Below are 19,677 nucleotides of genomic sequence, written 5' to 3'. Positions count from 1 at the left end.
AATTCCTTCCTTACGCTTTTTTTTTTTTTTTCACCATGTTGTTACCTCTTTTAAAAAGCTTCCTTCTTTTAAAGATTAAACAGTCCATGTGTTTCAATTTTAGTAAATTTTCAAAAAAGAGAGAGGCAGATTCACTTTGATTTTGGCTCATTGTATATGAAAAATTAAAATAGAATTTGCATATTAGTTTCGGCAGATATGAAAGGTCGCCCCTCTCCTAAACATCTTACTCTTTACGCTAAAGATGTTAGCAATTTCAAAAAAGCTTCATATTCTAATCAAAAAGTCCCCGTTTTTTTTCATCAAATTTCGATTAAAATTAAAAAACAGGGTCAGTCAGTGTCACTATAAAAATAGTCAAATCGTTTTTCATCCTCTACACCTGAAAAAAAGGTGTTAATATTCAAACAGGACGGGCAGTTTCACCAATAAAGTAATCAAATCACTACGTTCTTCTACCTGTAAAGGGATGTTTTCTCACTATCTGATTAAGAAGAGCATGTTTACAAATTTGTTGGCTGAAAATGGCTTTCTCAAAATTGAGTTATGAATTAACTTACGAATAAACATACAAAACGAAACTTCTATATTTATAAGTTTTTATGACATATATTAATGAGTTTACCCCCCTAGTCAAGACTTAGCTCTTTGCACTAAAGTTCTAATTTTGTTTAAATCACGATCTCTTGAATCACAAAGGTCGGTTAATAAGAATATATATCTCTTTTTAAAGTGCTAAAAAAAAAAAAAAAAAATATAAGCGTATAGGGTGAGATATAGGCTCGTGGGGGAATTCCTTATATACTTAATAATTTTTTAGTTTAGGCTATGTCCAGTAATCTTTTTCTTCCTTTTTTTTCTGTGATTTTAAGTATTTCGTAATTTAGGTCTATAACTTTTAAAAACTTTGCATATAATTGTCAACTTTTTTTTTGTGTTTGATACTATGGAATTGAGGGTCCAATGCCCTCCGTTAATATTCTGAATAAGTAAGAATTGAGCTAGCTAACTAAATTTTGTCATTTTTTTATTTCAAATTTTGGGGGTTTAGTACCATGATATTCGTATGTACGCGAAGGAACATTTGAGCAGAAAAATATTGATTTGTAAAAAGTAGCAGGCATTCTAAAGCACTAATATACTGAGCGCTACAAGTTTCAGAATCGACTTTATAGGTCAAATTATATCACGGGAAGAGGGTTTTAAAATCCCCCTTCCCTCCAAAGTAAAAATTTTCAAAAATTTTATTTTAAAAAATTTTTAAATATTTCTAAAGCACTAATAGATTGAGCACTACAAGTTTCAGAATCGACTTTATAGGTCAAAATATATTATGGGGAGATGTTTTGAAATCACCCTTCCCTCCAAACTCAAAATTTTCCAAATTTTACTTAAGAAGCTTTTTAAATATTTCTAAAGTGCTACAAACACCAGAATAAACTTTAGAGGGCAATTTATCTGTAAAAGAGGGCTTATTATTTCATTACTAAATTTTTCTTCCTTTTTAAGGATGTTGAGGTGGATTCATGCAATTGCCCTCCCTCCGAAAAGAGACCAAAATGGGATGATATCACATCAATGCAAGCTGCAAGACAATCAGTCATCAGATTTGCTAGTTCCAATACACGTTCGTTGGACCAGCCAGGAGTCTCTATGCAACCTAGCAAGAAATTCGAGTCAGCCTCATCCGATCAACATGGAGGGAACACTCCTCTTCACGCCTTGCCAGGGACTTCTGATGTACAAGTGCAGCCAGAACTTGTAAATGTATATATATATTTTTTTTTCCATATTTTTTCAAAAATAAGACAAATTTTTTCTCAACTGGATAACTTTTGATGAGTAAAACTTAAATTTGTTTCTAAACTATTCTATAATAATCCTATTTCATTTTCTTTCATTAACCAAATTAGCAGTATATAAAAGAGTGGTTATAACACACAGAAGTAGCAAGTAGCTTATCATAGATTTATAAAACTACCTGTAATTTCTCTTTTAGCAAAAAATCCGATTATTTCATTAAACAACTTCTATATATATATATATATATAAACAAATTACTATTTCATTGTTGACAGTTGAACAACCGCTCTTGAACTAGGTTAATCTTTTGCATTAAGCTTTGTGTGTATCCTCTTATCAAATGTCCCATCGAGAAGGGTGAAATTTTAATTCTACAGGTATAAATTGGAATGCTACAAAAGCGAGTTTATCTTCGACAAGATATTAACACGAGAGAAAAAGGGATTCTTAAAAGTTGTTTTCGAAAAGAATTTGAGGCTGAAATTCTAGGGATTGATATAATACACAAGTTCTATTTGAATGGTATTGTGAAGTCCTCTATCCCAACTCGAAAGAGCTCCAATCCTTCTACTCCAAAGGAAGCTCTCAGCCCCCAAAGGTCCCCCCCCTGTAGGAGCGGGACATGTGCCGCTTTTTTTTACGTATATCCGATAATTCCAATGCTTCACTACATATCAACTGAATTGTATTTTAACCCGTCAAAAATTATGAGAAAATTAATAAATTCTGAGGTAGAAATTCAAACATCGCATAATTTGTTTCCGCAGCACGTTTCTATCTGACTTCAGCGCATTTCTATCTGATGTTGTTTCCGCAGCACGTTATAGGCTAATGGAATATAGGCTAAGGGGTTAGAAACACAATTTCAACCTGCAAGAATATTTCGGCGTGTGTGTGTGTGTGTGCGTGTGTTTGTGTGTCAGTGTGTGTGTGTGTGTGTGTATGTGTGCGCATGTGTGTGTGTGTGTGTCAGTGTGTATGTGTGTGTGTATGTGTGTCTGTGCGTGTGTGTGTGTGCGTGTGTTTGTGTGTGTGTGTCAGTGTGTGTGTCAGTGTGTTATTAACAAAATTTGTAATTTATTATACATTGTTTTATAAAAAAAAAGAAAAAAGAAAAGTGTTTTATAATTGTGATAAAGCTTTCGTCAAAGAAAAAAAAAACTTAATCCATTCATTTTCTAGTTTCAGGGGGAAGCTGTGAAAACCTCTGCCTTCCCCGGACTAGAACTTCAAAGTATCATGGGTAATTGTCCCCTCTCGCCAGAAGATGATGTTAGTGAAGGTACATTATTTGATACCCCCCTGGATTTTCAATTTACATCTGATGAAATGGACAGTCTTATGAAGATGGTTGAGCCTCATTCTCCCGGGGACATTTTAAATGATAACTTTACTTTTAGTGAATTAGATCCTGTACAAATAGGTACAGGGTATGAAAAGAGTACTATCTCCCTAGAATGGCGTGAACTTTATTTTTAGGGATGTGCTCTTTGTCACCTGCAATCGTACATGGTTGATTTTAGCTCCCCCTAGGAAAACGTGGGCAATATTTCAACTAACCCCGTAAAAGTTCTCCATAGCTACATACACAGAATTCGAGCAAAAATTGAGATTCAGATTCAGAAATGGGAGGGTCAAGGGGGAGTTAAAGCATCGGTGAATCAAAAAGTTTATTTACAAAAGGGGACATCTGGGGATATTTTTTATTTTCATTTTTCAACAGGCAACCAGACTTTTTATCCAGGTCTAAAGAAATTTGAGAATAACTATTTTAACTGCGTAAATAAACTAATTTCGGCTTGGGAGACGTTTCATGAGAGGAGAAGCGGGTTCACAATCTTAAACTTTTATCGCATTAATCTGACTCTCGGTACATTTAAAAAAAACTTTATGTTAAGGGGAGGGCGAGGTAGAGGAATAAATTGCCACGTAGATTTGACAGTTACAGGAGGGGCTCAAGGCTTCAATTTTGACATGGGGCTGCAATGTTTTAAATATGCATTTTTAGCAGCAGCCCATAAAACATTAAAAAAAGATTCAACAGTAAAAAATGTCGACGGAATTGCACGTAACTGCGGAAAAAATTTCCCTAAATTAAATTTTGATTTTTTAAGTATCCGGTGTCCTTGAAATAATTAACAATTTTCTAGAAAGAAAATTAAATTCGTGGGGGGGCGGTGGTTGTTCTCCAGTATGACACTGAATTTGTAGGTGGGGGAAAGAAACCAAATAAAAAAGGGGTTTTGTATTCAGTGAGGACACCGATGGTGGAAAATGTAAAAAATTGGGTATGGGTTATTTGCGAGCCCTCCAAAGATGTAAATTCTTATGGTAATTTTTTTCCCGTTACAGCAATAAATCGACTCTTATCCCAAGGCAAGAACAAAGGGGAACATCACTATTGTCCCATGTGCCTTTCTCCATTTAGATCTGAGCGAACATTCTCAGATCACATGGGGCATTGCAAAATTCATGGGAATCAAAGAATAGAAATGCCGGCAGAAGGCAAAGACACTTTACAATTTAAAAATTTCCAAAATTCCCTGCTAAAAGCTGATAAAGTGTCTTTAGATTATGAATCAAGACTGGTTGAGATATCGGATCCATCAAGACAAAATACGGTCAGGGAACAAAAACTAGTTGAGGGTTCCTACGCACACGCTCATCGTGATTTTGACAATAAAATGCTACTGGAAGAGTTTTTTTTTTACTATGGACAAGGAGGGCAGCATGGAAAAGTTATTGGTTTCTTTAATAAAAACAGCGAACGGCGCAATTTCACAATTACATCACACCAATTATCCGATGACATTGCCAGATAAAGAGCAGCTGGCGTTGGAAAAGGGAACAATTTGTTGGTTTTTTAGGGGTACCCTTGCCCCAAAAGACGAGGTCCAGGACAACAATCACCTTATTGATCCCAATTCAACGGGAAAAAGTGACTTTCGGGGGTGGGCACACAATTCATGTAATTTAAAAATTAAACAGCAACTTTTTCTTCCTGTTTTTATACATAACTCTAACTACGATCTAAAGTATGTGCTACCAGCATTGGCGCACCTTCAAAGAAATGGAACAGTGGATGATGTATGGGTGATAAACAGCTTTACGTACAAAACCATAACTAAATCCTTAAAACAGCTGCCTTCTTCAAAATTTATGTGGATACTCGCTGTAGCCAGTAAGTAACATATAACTAAAATTCGGATGTTAGGTTCCTAATGTTTTTTCCCTAAATCATATAGCAAATTAATTCAGGAGTAGAATAACGACTATTGCTGCAACGCTTTTCCCTTTCTCAAGCTACAATCCCCAAATGATTTGTATTATTTGATAACGGTCAAGGGCATATATCCTTATGACTATTATTGTTCCATGTCGAGATTCGCCGAGGAAACTATTCCTTGTATTGAATCGTTTTACGACAGTCTACACGATCGTAGGTGCACCCCCGAGGAATACAGTTTTACTAAAAAAGTTTGGGCAGAGGGAGGGTGTAAAAATGGGTTTGACTACTGCAAGCTGTATTTGTCGAGTGACGTGTTAACCCTGTTAGACATTATGTGTAAAAATACGGACAAAATCTATGAAGAATTTAATCTTGATTTGGGCTATAATTTTTCATCTCCTCATCTAGTGATGGACCTTATTTTAAAAATTAGTGGGGAAAAAATTGGGCTAATCACAGACATTGATCAGCATCTGTTCATAGAAAGATCAATGAGGGGTGGTTTTGTTTTTCACGGGGATCGTATCTTGGAAACTGATCCAACAGGAGAGAAGACGGGGACAAAATCGGATGCAGTTTTCCTAGATATGAATTCTCTCTACCCCTCGGCCATGTCCCATTATGCACTACCTTGCGGCGACTATAAATGGCTTAATGACCCTCAAGCTCCCCATTTCCCCAACATTGATAGTGTTGAGGAGAATGGACCGGTTGGATGGTTTTTTGAAATTGATGGAGAGATACCAGTCGAGCTTCACGATTCAGTAAAGGATTTTGTTTTCCCGTGCATTAATAGACCTGTGACTAAGGGCTCTTCGAGTCCTCGTAATAGGCGTTTAGTCGATGTGGACGGAGTGCATTGGTCAACTTCAAAACAATAACTTATCGCTGACTTTTGACCAAAAAAAAACATAGTTTTGCTTCAAGTAGTTTTAAAATGGATGTACAGCAATGGCTTCAACGTCAAACAAGTCCACAGAACGCTTCAGTTTAGCCGAAAACCATATTTAAAAACATTTTTTGACACCTTTGTCAAGAAACGTTCTGCAGCGAAGACGAAAGCCGAAAAAGAAATTTATAAGCTCATTGTGAATCCGGCTTTTGGCAAAATGTGTGAGAGCGATCGTAATAGGAATCGTTATGACATCGTGACTGGCCCCGAACAATTTGCTCGAATTATTGCCGATCCAAATTACACTTCCATCACAATCATTGGCCCGGACACGATACTATTGAATAGGAAAAAAAGACGCATTGTCTTGAATAAAAATATTGCTGCAGGCAGTGCGATCTTGGAGATCTCTAAAAAGCTCATGATGGAATTCTACTACAATGTGGCTAGGGTACAGTGGCCAGAAAAGGGGCAAGTAGAGGTCTGTTACCGGGACACGGATTCTCTACTGTTAAAAGTAAAAACCCCAAATCTAATTGATGATTTGGCGAACGGTGAAATTATCAGCTCACGGATGGACTACACTAATTGGGGCGATCTTTACCCAGAGCTAGTGAAACGTCGGGCACCAAATCAGCTTTTATTTTTTAAATCTGAAACGGGAAGCGACATGATTTCCCGTGGTATTTTTGTAAGTCCGAAGGTGTACTTTGTACAGACACACGACGAGGAAATCAAGAAACGTTGCAAAGGAGTGCCCACGCGCTATGTGGATAAGAATTTCGACATGGATATATATAGGATTTGTATTGTTTAAATTACAATTCCACGAGCCAAATTGCTGGCAATTCGTTCTCTCAAATACAGAAACTTTACTGTAAATGTAGAAAAAATTGCCATGAGTACCATTTCCGACAGGGTCTATGTTTGTCAAGACGGTGTGACCACCCTCCCCTTGGTCACTATTTAACTTCAGACCGGGCCGAACGTGTTACCCATAGGGAAAGTCTCGGTTTAAATAAAGTCCTGTAAATTATTTCCTAAACCCTATGGGGGGGGGCCTCGCGGCCGGGGGGGCCGCGAGCGGGGGGCACACCGCCATTATCAAAGTTATCTTTTTTTTACTTAGAGCAGATTCTTTTTTTGTAAATGTTTCATTAAAAAAAAGTGATATTTTTTTTCAAGTGCTTTAATCTAATGTTGTATTTTTTTCTCTATAAATAAACAAAAAAAGTGAATTTATTTCAGTGTTTTTTCTCAGTGTGCCTATATAAATGTTGTATTTTTTTTATAAATAAATTTAAAAAAAAGAAGTGTATTTTTTCATGTTTAATGTGCTTTTTTTTCAATGTATTGTTACTTTTTTTTTATGCATATAATAAAAGAAAATATGATTCTTTATTCGTCTTCTTCTTCTTCTTCTTGAACGGAGTAGTAGTAGTAGTAGTAGTAGTAGTAGTAGTAGGGAAATTATTTAGTCATTAGACAATTATGGTCTACAGTTAGTTGTCCAGGTGAACTGTTGAAGGGAACATGTATCAATTTAAAACACCATTCAGATCGTTTCTGTGTGGGCCCTCAATGTCGGGCAAAACAACACTTAACTAAAATAATTAAAAATTGCGATAAAATGTTTCCGGAAAAGCCGAAAAAAATCTGCTATTGTTACAGTATTTGGCAGGAGTCATACGATAAAATAAAAGCAATTGCTGCCACCATCTTGGGGTTGGTGCAGATACAATTCATACGGAGACTTGATGTTTTCAAAATTATTGAACCAAACTCTTTGCTGATCATTGACGATCTGTCTTAATCTATTGAACAATGGTCTCAGCAAATGATGCAATTGTTGACTGTTCGCTCTCATCATGAACAGATTTCCGTTACTCTGGTTCTACACAATCTCTTTCATCAGAGCAAATGTATGCGAACACTTGCTTTGAACTGCACCTACTATATCATCTACAGAGTTGTTCGTGATTCTAGCTCGCTAATAACCCTCAATAAACAAATCTATCCAGGTGCCCCTAAATTTCTGCTCTCAGCATACAATCAGGCAACTAAAAAAACCCACGGTTATATCCTATTGGATCTTAATCAAAATACACCCGAGGATCTGCGTGTAGTCACAGATATTTTCGACAATGAAATTACAGTATATCTCCCTGTGTACACTAAAAAGACCTATTAGTCGCTATCATGACACTGAAGAGAATACATGAAAATAAACATTTGTTTTCAGTTCTAAGCACTTCAAAACCTCAGCTTAGAAAAGCAATACTCAAACATGGTATTGACAATGATTTCATTAATCTAATATCTGAACTTTGTTTAAATTTGACCGAGGGTAATGTTCAACTGCCAGAAGTAGTTAAGCAACAGGCAAAGCAACATCGTGCCATTGTATATACATGGACTTCTCAAAAGAAAGGAAATAATTTGAAAACGAAACGACTTCTTCAAGCAGGTAGTGGTATTTTCACGCATTCACCGCCAGTTATTGTTGACCTTGTAAACAGTTATCTCTACATTCTGAGATCCTATAAGTTGACTCCAATTGAACTCGCTCACTCGCTCGTGGAACACTGTGAGAACAATCTGAGTAAATTCCTTGACAATGAAAATATTGAGGATGATAAAAAACTGCTTTTACTTCAAGATGCACTTCGCCGAGTGGTCAAACACAGGTCCTATCGATCGAAGCCCACTGCTGCTGCTGATCACAAAAAAGAATCATCTTCTCAAGAGTCTACTGCTGCTGGAACACTATTAAAGAAGGAGTACTTGGATTTATTTTTTTTTAAATTTGTAAATCTAAGGCCCAAATAATTTGTTGAAAAATTAACACAACTCCTATTCTATATCTTGGAAAATAGTCAGGATGTTATTCGAGTTGAGAGTAATGGGGAAGGGATTATAATTCAGAGCAAAAGCTATAATCTACATGATTTAATCTATGACATTGTTACAGATCGTAAAGGACTATTATCATTTGATGCTCATCTATACAACTTTCTAAATACATTAAACTTCCCCAAAAGTCTTATTGGCAATAGAAAAATTCTAAAAAAATTAAATAAGCATGCATCATCATCATCATCAACAACATTGACAATAATAAAATATGAAGAAGATTTTAAATTAATTTTGGATAATACTAGCACACCGCTGATAGCTACACAAAAGCGAAGACGTATCAAGTCAACGTCACCACCACCACCACCAACAGCCAGTATACAAAAGGGTAGCGGACGTTACATAACGTGTTTACGTTCAAAACTGTTGAAGTTCTGAAAGGTGTTAATGAAAAAATTGGTGAGGCGGTGAGTTTAAGTTCCCCCACCACTCTTTCCAAAGTCACTGGTGTTCACACGATAAGTGGACGAGACTATCTACAAAATAAATCAATTTACATTCTGCACAGAAATCATAGACTTGGTGCCAATCAATATCGAATAACTACAGCCTTTTACCCGTTGTACATAATGCAAGTAGATATCATGACTCTAGCTGAGCTTCAACTATGTCACCATACGCTATAAACGTACATCTTACTTGCAATCATTGTTTATAGTCGATATAAATTAGCAATTCCTGGGCAATCGATGAAAGGTGTTGATTTTGCTCGAGTCTTGGAATTTATTCTCCAACCGGATTCGTATAAAAAATTCATCCAGATTATGTTGGCGCATTTTTTAATCCTCATGTTGCGGAAGTACAAGTGAAATATTGTTCACAGCTCTATCTAAGTTATTGTCATATAAATTTTGCATTGGCCGAACGATTGATAAGAACTATTCGACTTTTAATTTCAAGATATTGTACATTGAAAAATACACCGGCTATTATTCATGATCTTGATAAAATCATGTTGATTTATAATCAACGACCTCATCGATCATTGTCAAACTCTACGCCAATGGAAGTTCATCATTCTGATCATAATAAAATTGACACCTTTCTTAAAGAATAATCCAATAAATCAAATCTCCATATGAAAAATAAATTAAATGTTGGTGTTACGATTTGAATTAATAGAACAACCATTGATTTTGAAAAGGGGAAGTACTTGTGGTCCACCGAACTTTTTAAAGTGGCATAAATCCTAGACACTAGGCCCATAACTTACCGTTTGCGTGATACCAAAGATGAAGAGATTCTCGGCGGCTTTTATGACTATGAATTGCAAAAAGTTAAAAATGCAAGTGAAATCTATAAAATTGAAAACAAATTAAAGACGCGTACTTACGGGTATAAGAAACAGTTGCTCTTTTCGTTGCTTGGATACATCTCTGATTTTGATTCTTGTATCAGTGTTAAACATATTGGCAAGACCACGTGTTTTATACATAAATTTCGCTTCCGAAGTGTCCAATTCTCTTTACAGTTCCTTGAATGTGACAAGTGATTCTTGAACAAAACTCTCCCCTGCCATCAAATTTGACGGCGCTTATAAAATGTCTCATGTCGATTGTATTCTCAAAAATACCTATTACATCCCGAGAAAGGCTCGTGTTTAATATATAAAACCTAAGCCGTTATTTTGGACTATGAGTGGGTTTGTCTTTTTCGACTATGAATTGGTTGAAGCACTTAAATCTAGTGACTATCCATATGTCAAATTGAAGTATATTGAATATGATAATAAGGAAGATTTGTGTCATACAATCAATAGAAAAATCTCATATCGTAGGAACAATTATTCTCAATGATAATCTGAGAGATGATCTTGGCTTTAAACAGAATATGATCAATGGGAAAAATGCTGGCACCGTTTACGGGATGGATCAAGTTATTTTTGCTCATTATCCACCTGGTTTTGCCTCGGACTCTTGCATATTTCTCTATGCATCCTTTGTGGAAACGTCGAGATTCGGTAATTCAAATGTCCCCCTCTTCCGTGTTCTTTGATGAAAAACAACTCATGAACCTGCTTATCACTATAATATAAAGAATCTTCAGTATGAGCCTGTAAACACTTCATATTTGAAACACTGCCAGTTAACACTAAGAAGTGAATCGGGTGATCCTCTAGTAATAGTCAAAGGCTTAGCAGTGATTACATGTAATTTTCGACCCGCTGTCAACGACAGCACAATCACCTAATATGAACAATAGGAGAATTCCATTTATCTGCCCCGATATTGATTGTTATGTTGGTGCTTTGAGTCTACGTCCACTAGGCAATTGATTGAACTAATGCAAGGATCGTACTACAGTGTCTGGCTGTGGTCTTGGTAGCTTGTTTGCTATGCTATTTCGTTCTGCACTACCCCTTGCCAGAATATATCTTGTACCTGCTGCATCAAATTTTGCTGCCTCCACACTACATGACTGGGGTTCGGGCAAGAATTTCAAGGAGTGTGTTAAGGAAAATATTAGATCTTCAGCAAGAGCCGTTGGTGAACAATTAAAATCTCGACAAAATGGGGAGGGATTGAAAAGGATGCGTTCGCGTCATTCACTCATCAGTCTCCTCCCAGGCAAGAAGCAAAGGACATCAACAAGGACTTTGAGGAATAAAACAACGAAGGTCAATACGAAGAAAAAGAGAAAGATAGTCTGATCAAAGAAGGATTTCTTCTCTTAAGATGACTTATCTCCCCACACAAGGAATCATATCCAGCAATCAGTTCCTCATTGAATCTATTCAATGCTGAAAATGTTGATGTCAGTGTCAAGTATGGCTACTATGAACAATTTCACCCCCACAACCCCTTTCGGAAAATATACACTTTCAAATATTTTCTAATGAAGACTATTTCAATGATTTGTCGTCAACATTTATTGATCTAAATGTTATGGTGAAGAAAAAGTAAGATCATACAACTCCAAATGCCGGTGATGGTCTCTCCTATGAAAACTGTATTCTACACGACCAATTCAAACAAATTAATGTATTTATTAATGGGACATTGGTGAGCACTAGCAATAATTTATCAAACTATGCAAGCTACATACAATTTATGATGGTGACGCCAAAGGCATACAAGGAGTTGAGAGGACAATCATTGGGCTATGAATATCGATCAGGCGTTGATACTGAAGGTGAGTTGACTACTGCAGTGACCCAGGAGTATCATCTAGTTTGAAAATTAAATCAGGAGATATTCAATATATCCCAATGGCAACCCCCCAATCTCAAGATTGACATAAAGCTACAGATGGCCCTATCGAATTTCATTTTGAGAAAAACACTTCCTGCAGCACCCGATGCAAATGTCATTATCACATCGGCAATTCTCCACGTCCGAAAACAACAGGTTATGAGCTCTGTTGCATTGGCAGTGGAAAAGCTAAGAGCCAATGGCAACAACATTAAACTTCTTGTTCCCCTTACGATCACCAATCAACGTCACATTGCCACCGGCTCTCGTAGCTATAGCGATTCATCATTTATCAATGGAGAAATCCCATCAAATTTGGCTTTGGCCTTTGTGAAGAGTGGCAGTGCCGTTGGATCATGGACTGAATCCCCCCATGATTTTAATTTTTTCGGTCTATCTAGCCTTGTGTGCAAAGTGAATGGTATTCCACTGTACACTCTATCATTTGACAAAAAATCCTATAGAACTCTGTACGAGTTGACCATGCAATCCCTGGATCATGACTCTCAAATATTTGAAAATGGAATAACCGATTCAATGTTTTCAAAAAATTATGGGGTTATCGTTTTGGACTTGTCTAGCACACAGGATATGAGCATAGTACGAACAGGGAATGTACGTTTAGAGTGTACATTTGCCGATGCTCTGACTGAGAGTATCACGCTAATATCACTGAGTCAATTTGAAACTTATTGGGAAATCACACCTGACGGCAGTGTTCTACTAGACCTAGCACCATGAACACAAACCAAATAATCAACGTATTTAGTATGGATCCATACATGTCCCAGTACAAGTCCTATTGCATACCTTCGGACTTCATTGAAAAAATTCCAAGTGTTAACAATACCCTAATCATTGTTAATAGCAGTCCATCTACTTTGAAGACCAGTCATTGGCTAAGCATGTTTCAAACAGCCAAGGACATTTAATTTTTTTACCCTTTTGTTCTATTGTATAAATTCTATGCTCCATTCATCAGCAAATTTATTGAAAGCAGTGGGAAAACCATTATTAAAGATCAACGAAGAGTACAGGACTTAGCGACTAAGACATTTGGCTTTCATGCACTACTCATTTTCATGTTCAGATGTCGTGGCTACACCTACAAGCAGTTTCTCAACATCTACGTTGACTTACCTCAATTGAACGACTTTATAGTGGAGAAAATACTTACAAGTTTATTTAATATCGATTTTATTGCCCTAAGAATAAATGTTCTAAAGATTTATGTGAAATTGTTTATTAATAAAAAAAAAATATATATACATGATAAAACGACTTTTCTACTCTTTAGATTTCATCCACTACTAGGTATTTGTCGACAACAACTAGTGCAGGTAGATTATCTGAATTCACAGTGTACTGATCCTGATGTACTGCAATGTCAGGGTCACATTTTCTACAGTAGAGTGTAACTTCATTCTTGTCATATCTCTTTGTATAGTCAACTATACTATTCTCATTCATTCTGTAGAATTCAAATATTTAAATTTGCTTATTTGAAGTAATTTCACAAACAGTGTCCTCAAGTGGCGAATCACATTCTGTCATAGGCAAATAAAAATCAGTGGACTTATAATCATAAGACCCATTGTCTTCACAACAATGACGTAGAAACCATATTCTTTTGTTGTTCCAACAGTTGAATCGCTGACCCAGTTCCTCCTCCCAGTACAATCTAAAACCACGGCGATACCAATCTCGTAGCAATAAACTAAAATCACGGTTAGGATTCTTTCCAATCATACCGGGATATGTATTCTCTCACTGATTACATTTATCATAATGACAATTGGAACGCAAGTGGCTTCTAGGAGGAGAGTTAAACACCTCTTCGTGAATGGAAATACAATCTTTAATTTGTATTATTTATTCTTCACTTAATTGACATCGTTTATATCCTCTGCAGTTTTCATCCTGTTCATCAATCATTTTGCAGTTCTCATTCCGTGATCAGTGACCTTCTGAGTACATACATAGAGGACATGTATGGAACATTTTTCCTGTGTTATAACTCTCAGTACCACAGTGAAACAGAGCTATCAACAACAAAAATTGTCTGAGATAGAGAGAGAGAGAGAGAGGAGTAAACCATCCTCGAGCCTCATATTTCTTATGAAAAAAAAGTCCTAAATTACAAAAATAAATTTTAAAATCATATCAACAATATCATTTTGCCGTATCGTGATCAATATATAAATAAAGTGTTTAAATGCATTTGGATCACGACGTAAAAGCTTCATAAAATAGTCTAATGATGGAGAATTACTTTTCATTATATCGACAAGCATTACCCGAGAAAATATCTTCCTTTGAATAGACATCTCTAGAAAATCACCATCTAGAATCAAACATTTGTCATAGGAACCAGATTCCCCATGATTCGCTCTTTCTCGAATCTATCCATTTTTTAGAGTCCTAACTCTCTCACAACCAACTTCAGACTAACCAGAATTTTTTCTACTCTAAAAAATATACGCTTGTCTACTATAGAAAGAAAAAAAAATACCATTGATTTAGAAAATATTTTATTGAACATAATTACAATAATAATAATCACCGATTCATTCTATTCTCATCAAAATATTTCAGTAGGACATCTAATGCTGAGTAAAATTTATTTATATGGAGAATATTCACTTTTGCAGCAAAACATATTTGCTCCTCCTGCTTAAATTTGCTTAATGATATCACGTATCTAGCATACATACTATCCCATTCAAGGCATAGTCTACAACCAGCGGTTATTTCCACAGCTACATTGGGTACTCGTGCATCACTGCTGCTGCTGTCGGCTCCATCATTAATCTCCAATAATGTAAATGCACCACTCATTTTTTCTCCACTAATATCCTCTCAAATAAACTATTCTCTTTGAATTCAATTCTCTTACTAATATGAATTGTAGTGAAAACTATTCCTTTTATTCAAATCCCCATCACCAATCAAGTTATACTCACTCTCTTTGAAAAAGTGTTATGCCCTGTAGAAATTTTTACCTATATGCATGGGGATAGTCACTCTCTTTGAAAAACCAAACCAGACTATAACCATCAAACCAGATTATACCCATCAAACCAGACTATACCCACCAAACCAGATTATACCTACCAGAAACCTGTTTGGTACAGGGGCGCACGCAAAATAGTACCTTGGTTACTACTGTTGTGAGAAAGTCAAACTTTAGCGTAAAGAGCGAGGCGTTGAGGGGGGGGACAGCCCCTTTCATATACGGAATAATTTATGTTCGTTTTAAGTTTTAACGTCGTTCCTAACTTTCAATTAAAAACTTGTTTTTTTATTTCATTTGTGGACGTTTTTGAATTAATGCAGCTTTGAATTTGGCTCACCGTACATGAATAATTAAAACGAAATTTGCATATTAATTTTACTTTTATTTGGTTAAATGGCTTTCTCAAAAGTTGTTAAATTTTATTTACGAACGTTTTTACTAGTAATAAATATACATAACTTACGAATTAACTTACGTAACGAACTTTTATATTCATATATTTTTAATACTTATATTAGGGGGTTTGCCCTCTAGTCAATACCTTGCTCTTTAAGCTAAAGTTCGAGTTTTGTTCCAATTCTTTAAAAATGACCCCTTAATCGACAAAGGCTGTTAATGACGTTGAATAAATAGCTGTTATGAAAGTACTTAAAGATTCTTTGGCTTAAAGAGCGAGGTACTGACTAGGATGCGAACCCAATGATATAACTAATATTTTTTTGTTCGTTTTAAGTTTTGATGTTGCTCCTTACTTTCAGTCGAAAAACTTGTTTTTTATATTGAATTTCTGTTTTTTTTAAATAATGATGGGAAATCCGGTGCCCCCTTCATAGCAATGTCACTTCCCCCATGAAAACTTCCTTCATGAAAAGATCCTCCCATATAACACCCGACCCAACCCCACCCCCCACTACCAGAAAAAATTCCCCCTGAAAACGTCTGTATACTTCCCAATAACCAATACTATATGTTAACATTGGGTAAAGTTCATAACTTTCAGCCCTCCCCCTGGGGGCTTTGAGGGATTAAGTCATCCTAAAAGACATGGTTATAATATTTTCGACCATGCTGAATAAAATGGCTATCTCAAAATTTTGATCGGGTGACTCTGGGAAAAAAATGAGCGTGGAAGGGGGTCTAGTTGCCCTCCATTTTTTTTGGTCACTTAAAAAGGGTACTAGAACTTTTAATTTCCGTTCCAATGAGCCCCCCCAGGATATTCTAGGACCGCTGGGTCAATACGATCACCCCTGGGAAAAAGAAAAAACAAACAAATAAACACGCATCCGTGATCTTTCTTCTGGCAAAAAATGGAAAATTCCACATTTTTGTAGATAGGAGCTTGAAACCTTTAAAGTAGGGCTCACTGATACGCTGAATATGATGGTTTGATTTTCATTCAGGTTCTATAACTTTTAAGGGGTCTTTCTTACTTTTTTTGAAAATCAGCCAAATTTTCTCAGGCGCGTAACTTTTTATGTGTAAGACTAAACTTGATGAAACTTATATATTTGAAACCAGCATAGAAATCTGATCCTTTTGATGTATCTATTGGTATCAAATTCCATTTTTTAGTGTTTGGGTTACTATTGAGTCGGGTCGCTCCTTACTTACAGTTCGTTACCACGAACTGTTTGATCATCTGTGTAAAACAATCAGTAATATTATTATTATTTTTTTTCACCCACCCTGTACAAAAGTATAAAAGATGGAGTAACACATTAAAAAAAAAAAAAAAAAAAAAAAAAAAAAAAAAAAAAACACTTTAAAATACAAATGCAGACAAAACTAGAAAACACATAGAAAACTTATAGAGTAACACATGCAAAATAAAAATAAGCACAAATAAAAAAGGGAGAAAAAACATAAAATGAGGAAAAAAGAGGAAAAAAGAGAAAAGAAAAAATAAACTCATAAATGAAACAACCTGATTAGGCGGTTACGCTAACAAATACCGGCCAATCTGTGTTTACGAGCTATTTGTGTAGTAATTTAGGTAAACAGTAATATCAGGAGCAAGAAATCTTTTAGGGAAAAAAACAACAAACATTGTGGAAAAAGCAACAAAGATTTGCACTTTTTTTGAATTTTTTGAACTAATTTATTTTAGAAACGACTAAAATAATTAATTAGGGTTTCTTTTAATTCTGTTGTTGCTTTGTTATGAGTCGAGCAGAAATATCGCAAGGGGGGGGGTAGGGTTCAACCCCCCCCCCCCTCTCCTAGATACGGCCCTGTTTCTAACTATGATTTCTTATTAATATCTGAGAATATGCGATAGGGCAGGGTCGGACACTGTCAGTAATAAAAATACGTAACCAGAAGAGAGAATCCACAACAGGGATAGTAAAACCAATGCACAGAAAGGAAGAACTACGCATTTTGTTATAAGAAAGAAATTCAAATTTATCTACGTTAAAAGATCAATATCCGAGAAAAAGCTAGCAAAGAGAGAAATCATATTAGAAAACTAGTTTTAAGACAGTTTATAATAGGGTGGTAGATGAAACTCCATCTAGCCTTAAACCTCTTTTCATTTTAATAATGAAATCATGTTGTACTACTATTTAATGTGTTCTTTTGTGTGATGTGCTTTATTTTTTATTTTTAATGTTTTTTTCCTACAGCAGACTACTGCAAAACCCTATGAAATTCAGCTTCTAATGGTCTGTTCGGACGCATGGGAAAACCGATGAAAAAAACCGATCGGTACGAGGTGAAAAGTGTTCAAACGATAGGTGAAAAATTGTTGCTAAAAAGCACAGATAACATGCACTTTTATGCACCAACGCTCTAAGCCAAGTGTTGAATAAAAACTGGCTGTTCTGGATAATACCACCGATTCTCGAAATGTCGCGTGCTTAATGGTTGACATGCTTTCTATTTTCAAAAATGCTTGCTCATTTTTGCTCGATGGCAAACAAAAAACCATATAAAAAATTCCCAGCCCCAAAACTGATCGGCATTATGGGAGAAAGTGCTTGGTTTTCCCATGGTATTGATCGGTTTTGTGAGCGTTTCCCCATGCGTCTGAACAGGCTATAAGGGATTTTTTAATTTTTTTATTGCAACAGTTATAATAACTTTTGAATTCTTATTTTTCAATTTATTAGCAATGTTCATCAGTCACTGCGCCTGCATCTGGCCGCTCACCGCTCAACAGAACCAGCGAGGTTAGCTTTTAAGAAACTTGCTTCATTCACTTGTATATTCAGTAAAGCTCTCACAAAACTCTCATACAAGGTGGTGGTCGTTTCTAACTTTTTCTTGACCGTCTCAGTAACCAACTGATCAACTCCACTTTCTACATTTTTTTTTTATAATCTTCTGCGCTAAAGCACTTAATTGACTCTTAATTCTATTCTGTCATAAGTATATTTCCAAGAAATAAAAAATTAAGTTATAAACTGACAGGGGCCAGCTTTCGCTTTGTCAGCCGGATTTTGTGTCCCTTGATGAAAAAAGTCTTTGTTTTAACAAATATTCAGTTGTTTTCTATTTCACAGCTTAAAAATGTGTTTCTCAGACTTGAAAAATTCGGTTTAAAGCAAGTAAAGATATCCTTCTCAAGATTTTCTTTCTTTTTATTTAAATCGTCTGGGAAGACATAAAAGAACGATTTTAATCAGATATAATTATAATGTAATAATTTTTATTTTTAACTCACTTTACAATACATTTTAATTGTAATATAACACAAAAACACGCAAAAAAAGAAAAAGAACAACAAATCTAACTACAAAAAATCACTGATAAAAACAAATCGGATAAGACTATGGTGTGATCCCAACCGAGAACTAGCATCTTGACCGGTCTTGCCAACGCTTTTAAATAAATTGTGCCACTTTTCCGAATATAATCATACTGCAGGAATTTACTTTGTACCGTCTGAAGAGTATGTAAAAAATTTGGCATAAATAAAATAAAAAAAAATTGATAAACTCAACTTGAAGATATTCGAGTCAGAAAGGAGCAAGTAAAACCAAAATGTACCGGTAAGTTTGTATCGTACGGACATTTTTTCTATATGTACCGCATTGCACCAGGACCTCTAAATTGTACCAAAAAAGGTACAATTGTAGAGCGTTGGCAACGCTGATTCTTGCTTGCACATTGTCAAGCGAGGACAAAATTGGTATTACACCATAGCGACCGAAAAGGAGTGTATTTCACACAGCAAATGGTAAATAGCATAAAACTTACAATATTTAAATAATTAACCTTCATTTGTATAAGATCCTGTTTATTAAAAACAGATACAGCCCAGAAGCGGATAAAATCTGAGCTTTATTGTCAGATTGGTGGCTGTAAAGCCCAGATTAACAAATAAATATCCAAACGCCGCTCAATAAACCGGCAAAAATAAGACAGTGGTATAAAAAATAAAAACATCCAAACAATAGAGAAAAAAATTATTGACAGTATAAGGTTACTAAATATCGTAATCAATAAATATATATATATATATATATATATATATATATATATATATATATATATATATATATATATATATATATATATATATATATATATATATATATATATATATATCCATGTAACTCATGGATTCCAACTCAAAGAATTCTAGCTCACAAAAAAAAGAAGGCCCATTCAAGCTGACAGTAGT

The 19,677-nt window shown here is 35.4% G+C and overlaps 1 protein-coding gene across 3 annotated transcripts in view; it reads left to right on the top strand.

Moving 5' to 3' along the window:
* The window catches only part of LOC148950095 (ral GTPase-activating protein subunit alpha-1), a 246,939-nt gene that overhangs the window by 158,633 nt on the left and 68,629 nt on the right, over positions 1 to 19,677 (top strand). For 2 of the 3 annotated variants that reach the window (XM_089092128.1, XM_089092125.1), the window contains exon 21: positions 18,161 to 18,220. The exons of the other annotated variant lie outside the window; for it this stretch is intronic. In XM_089092128.1, coding sequence (XP_088948254.1) covers positions 18,161 to 18,220 — 60 coding nt within the window. The remainder of the gene's footprint in view (positions 1 to 18,160; positions 18,221 to 19,677) is intronic. 3 annotated transcript variants of the gene reach the window in all.

This window comes from Artemia sp. Qi Xiang Cuo, chromosome 7 (assembly GCF_049724085.1).
Source record: "Artemia sp. Qi Xiang Cuo chromosome 7, ASM4972408v1, whole genome shotgun sequence".
Taxonomy (NCBI): domain Eukaryota; kingdom Metazoa; phylum Arthropoda; class Branchiopoda; order Anostraca; family Artemiidae; genus Artemia; species Artemia sp. Qi Xiang Cuo.
The sequence above is the reverse complement of the archived record's forward strand: the minus strand, read 5'-3'. Positions and strand labels throughout refer to the sequence as shown.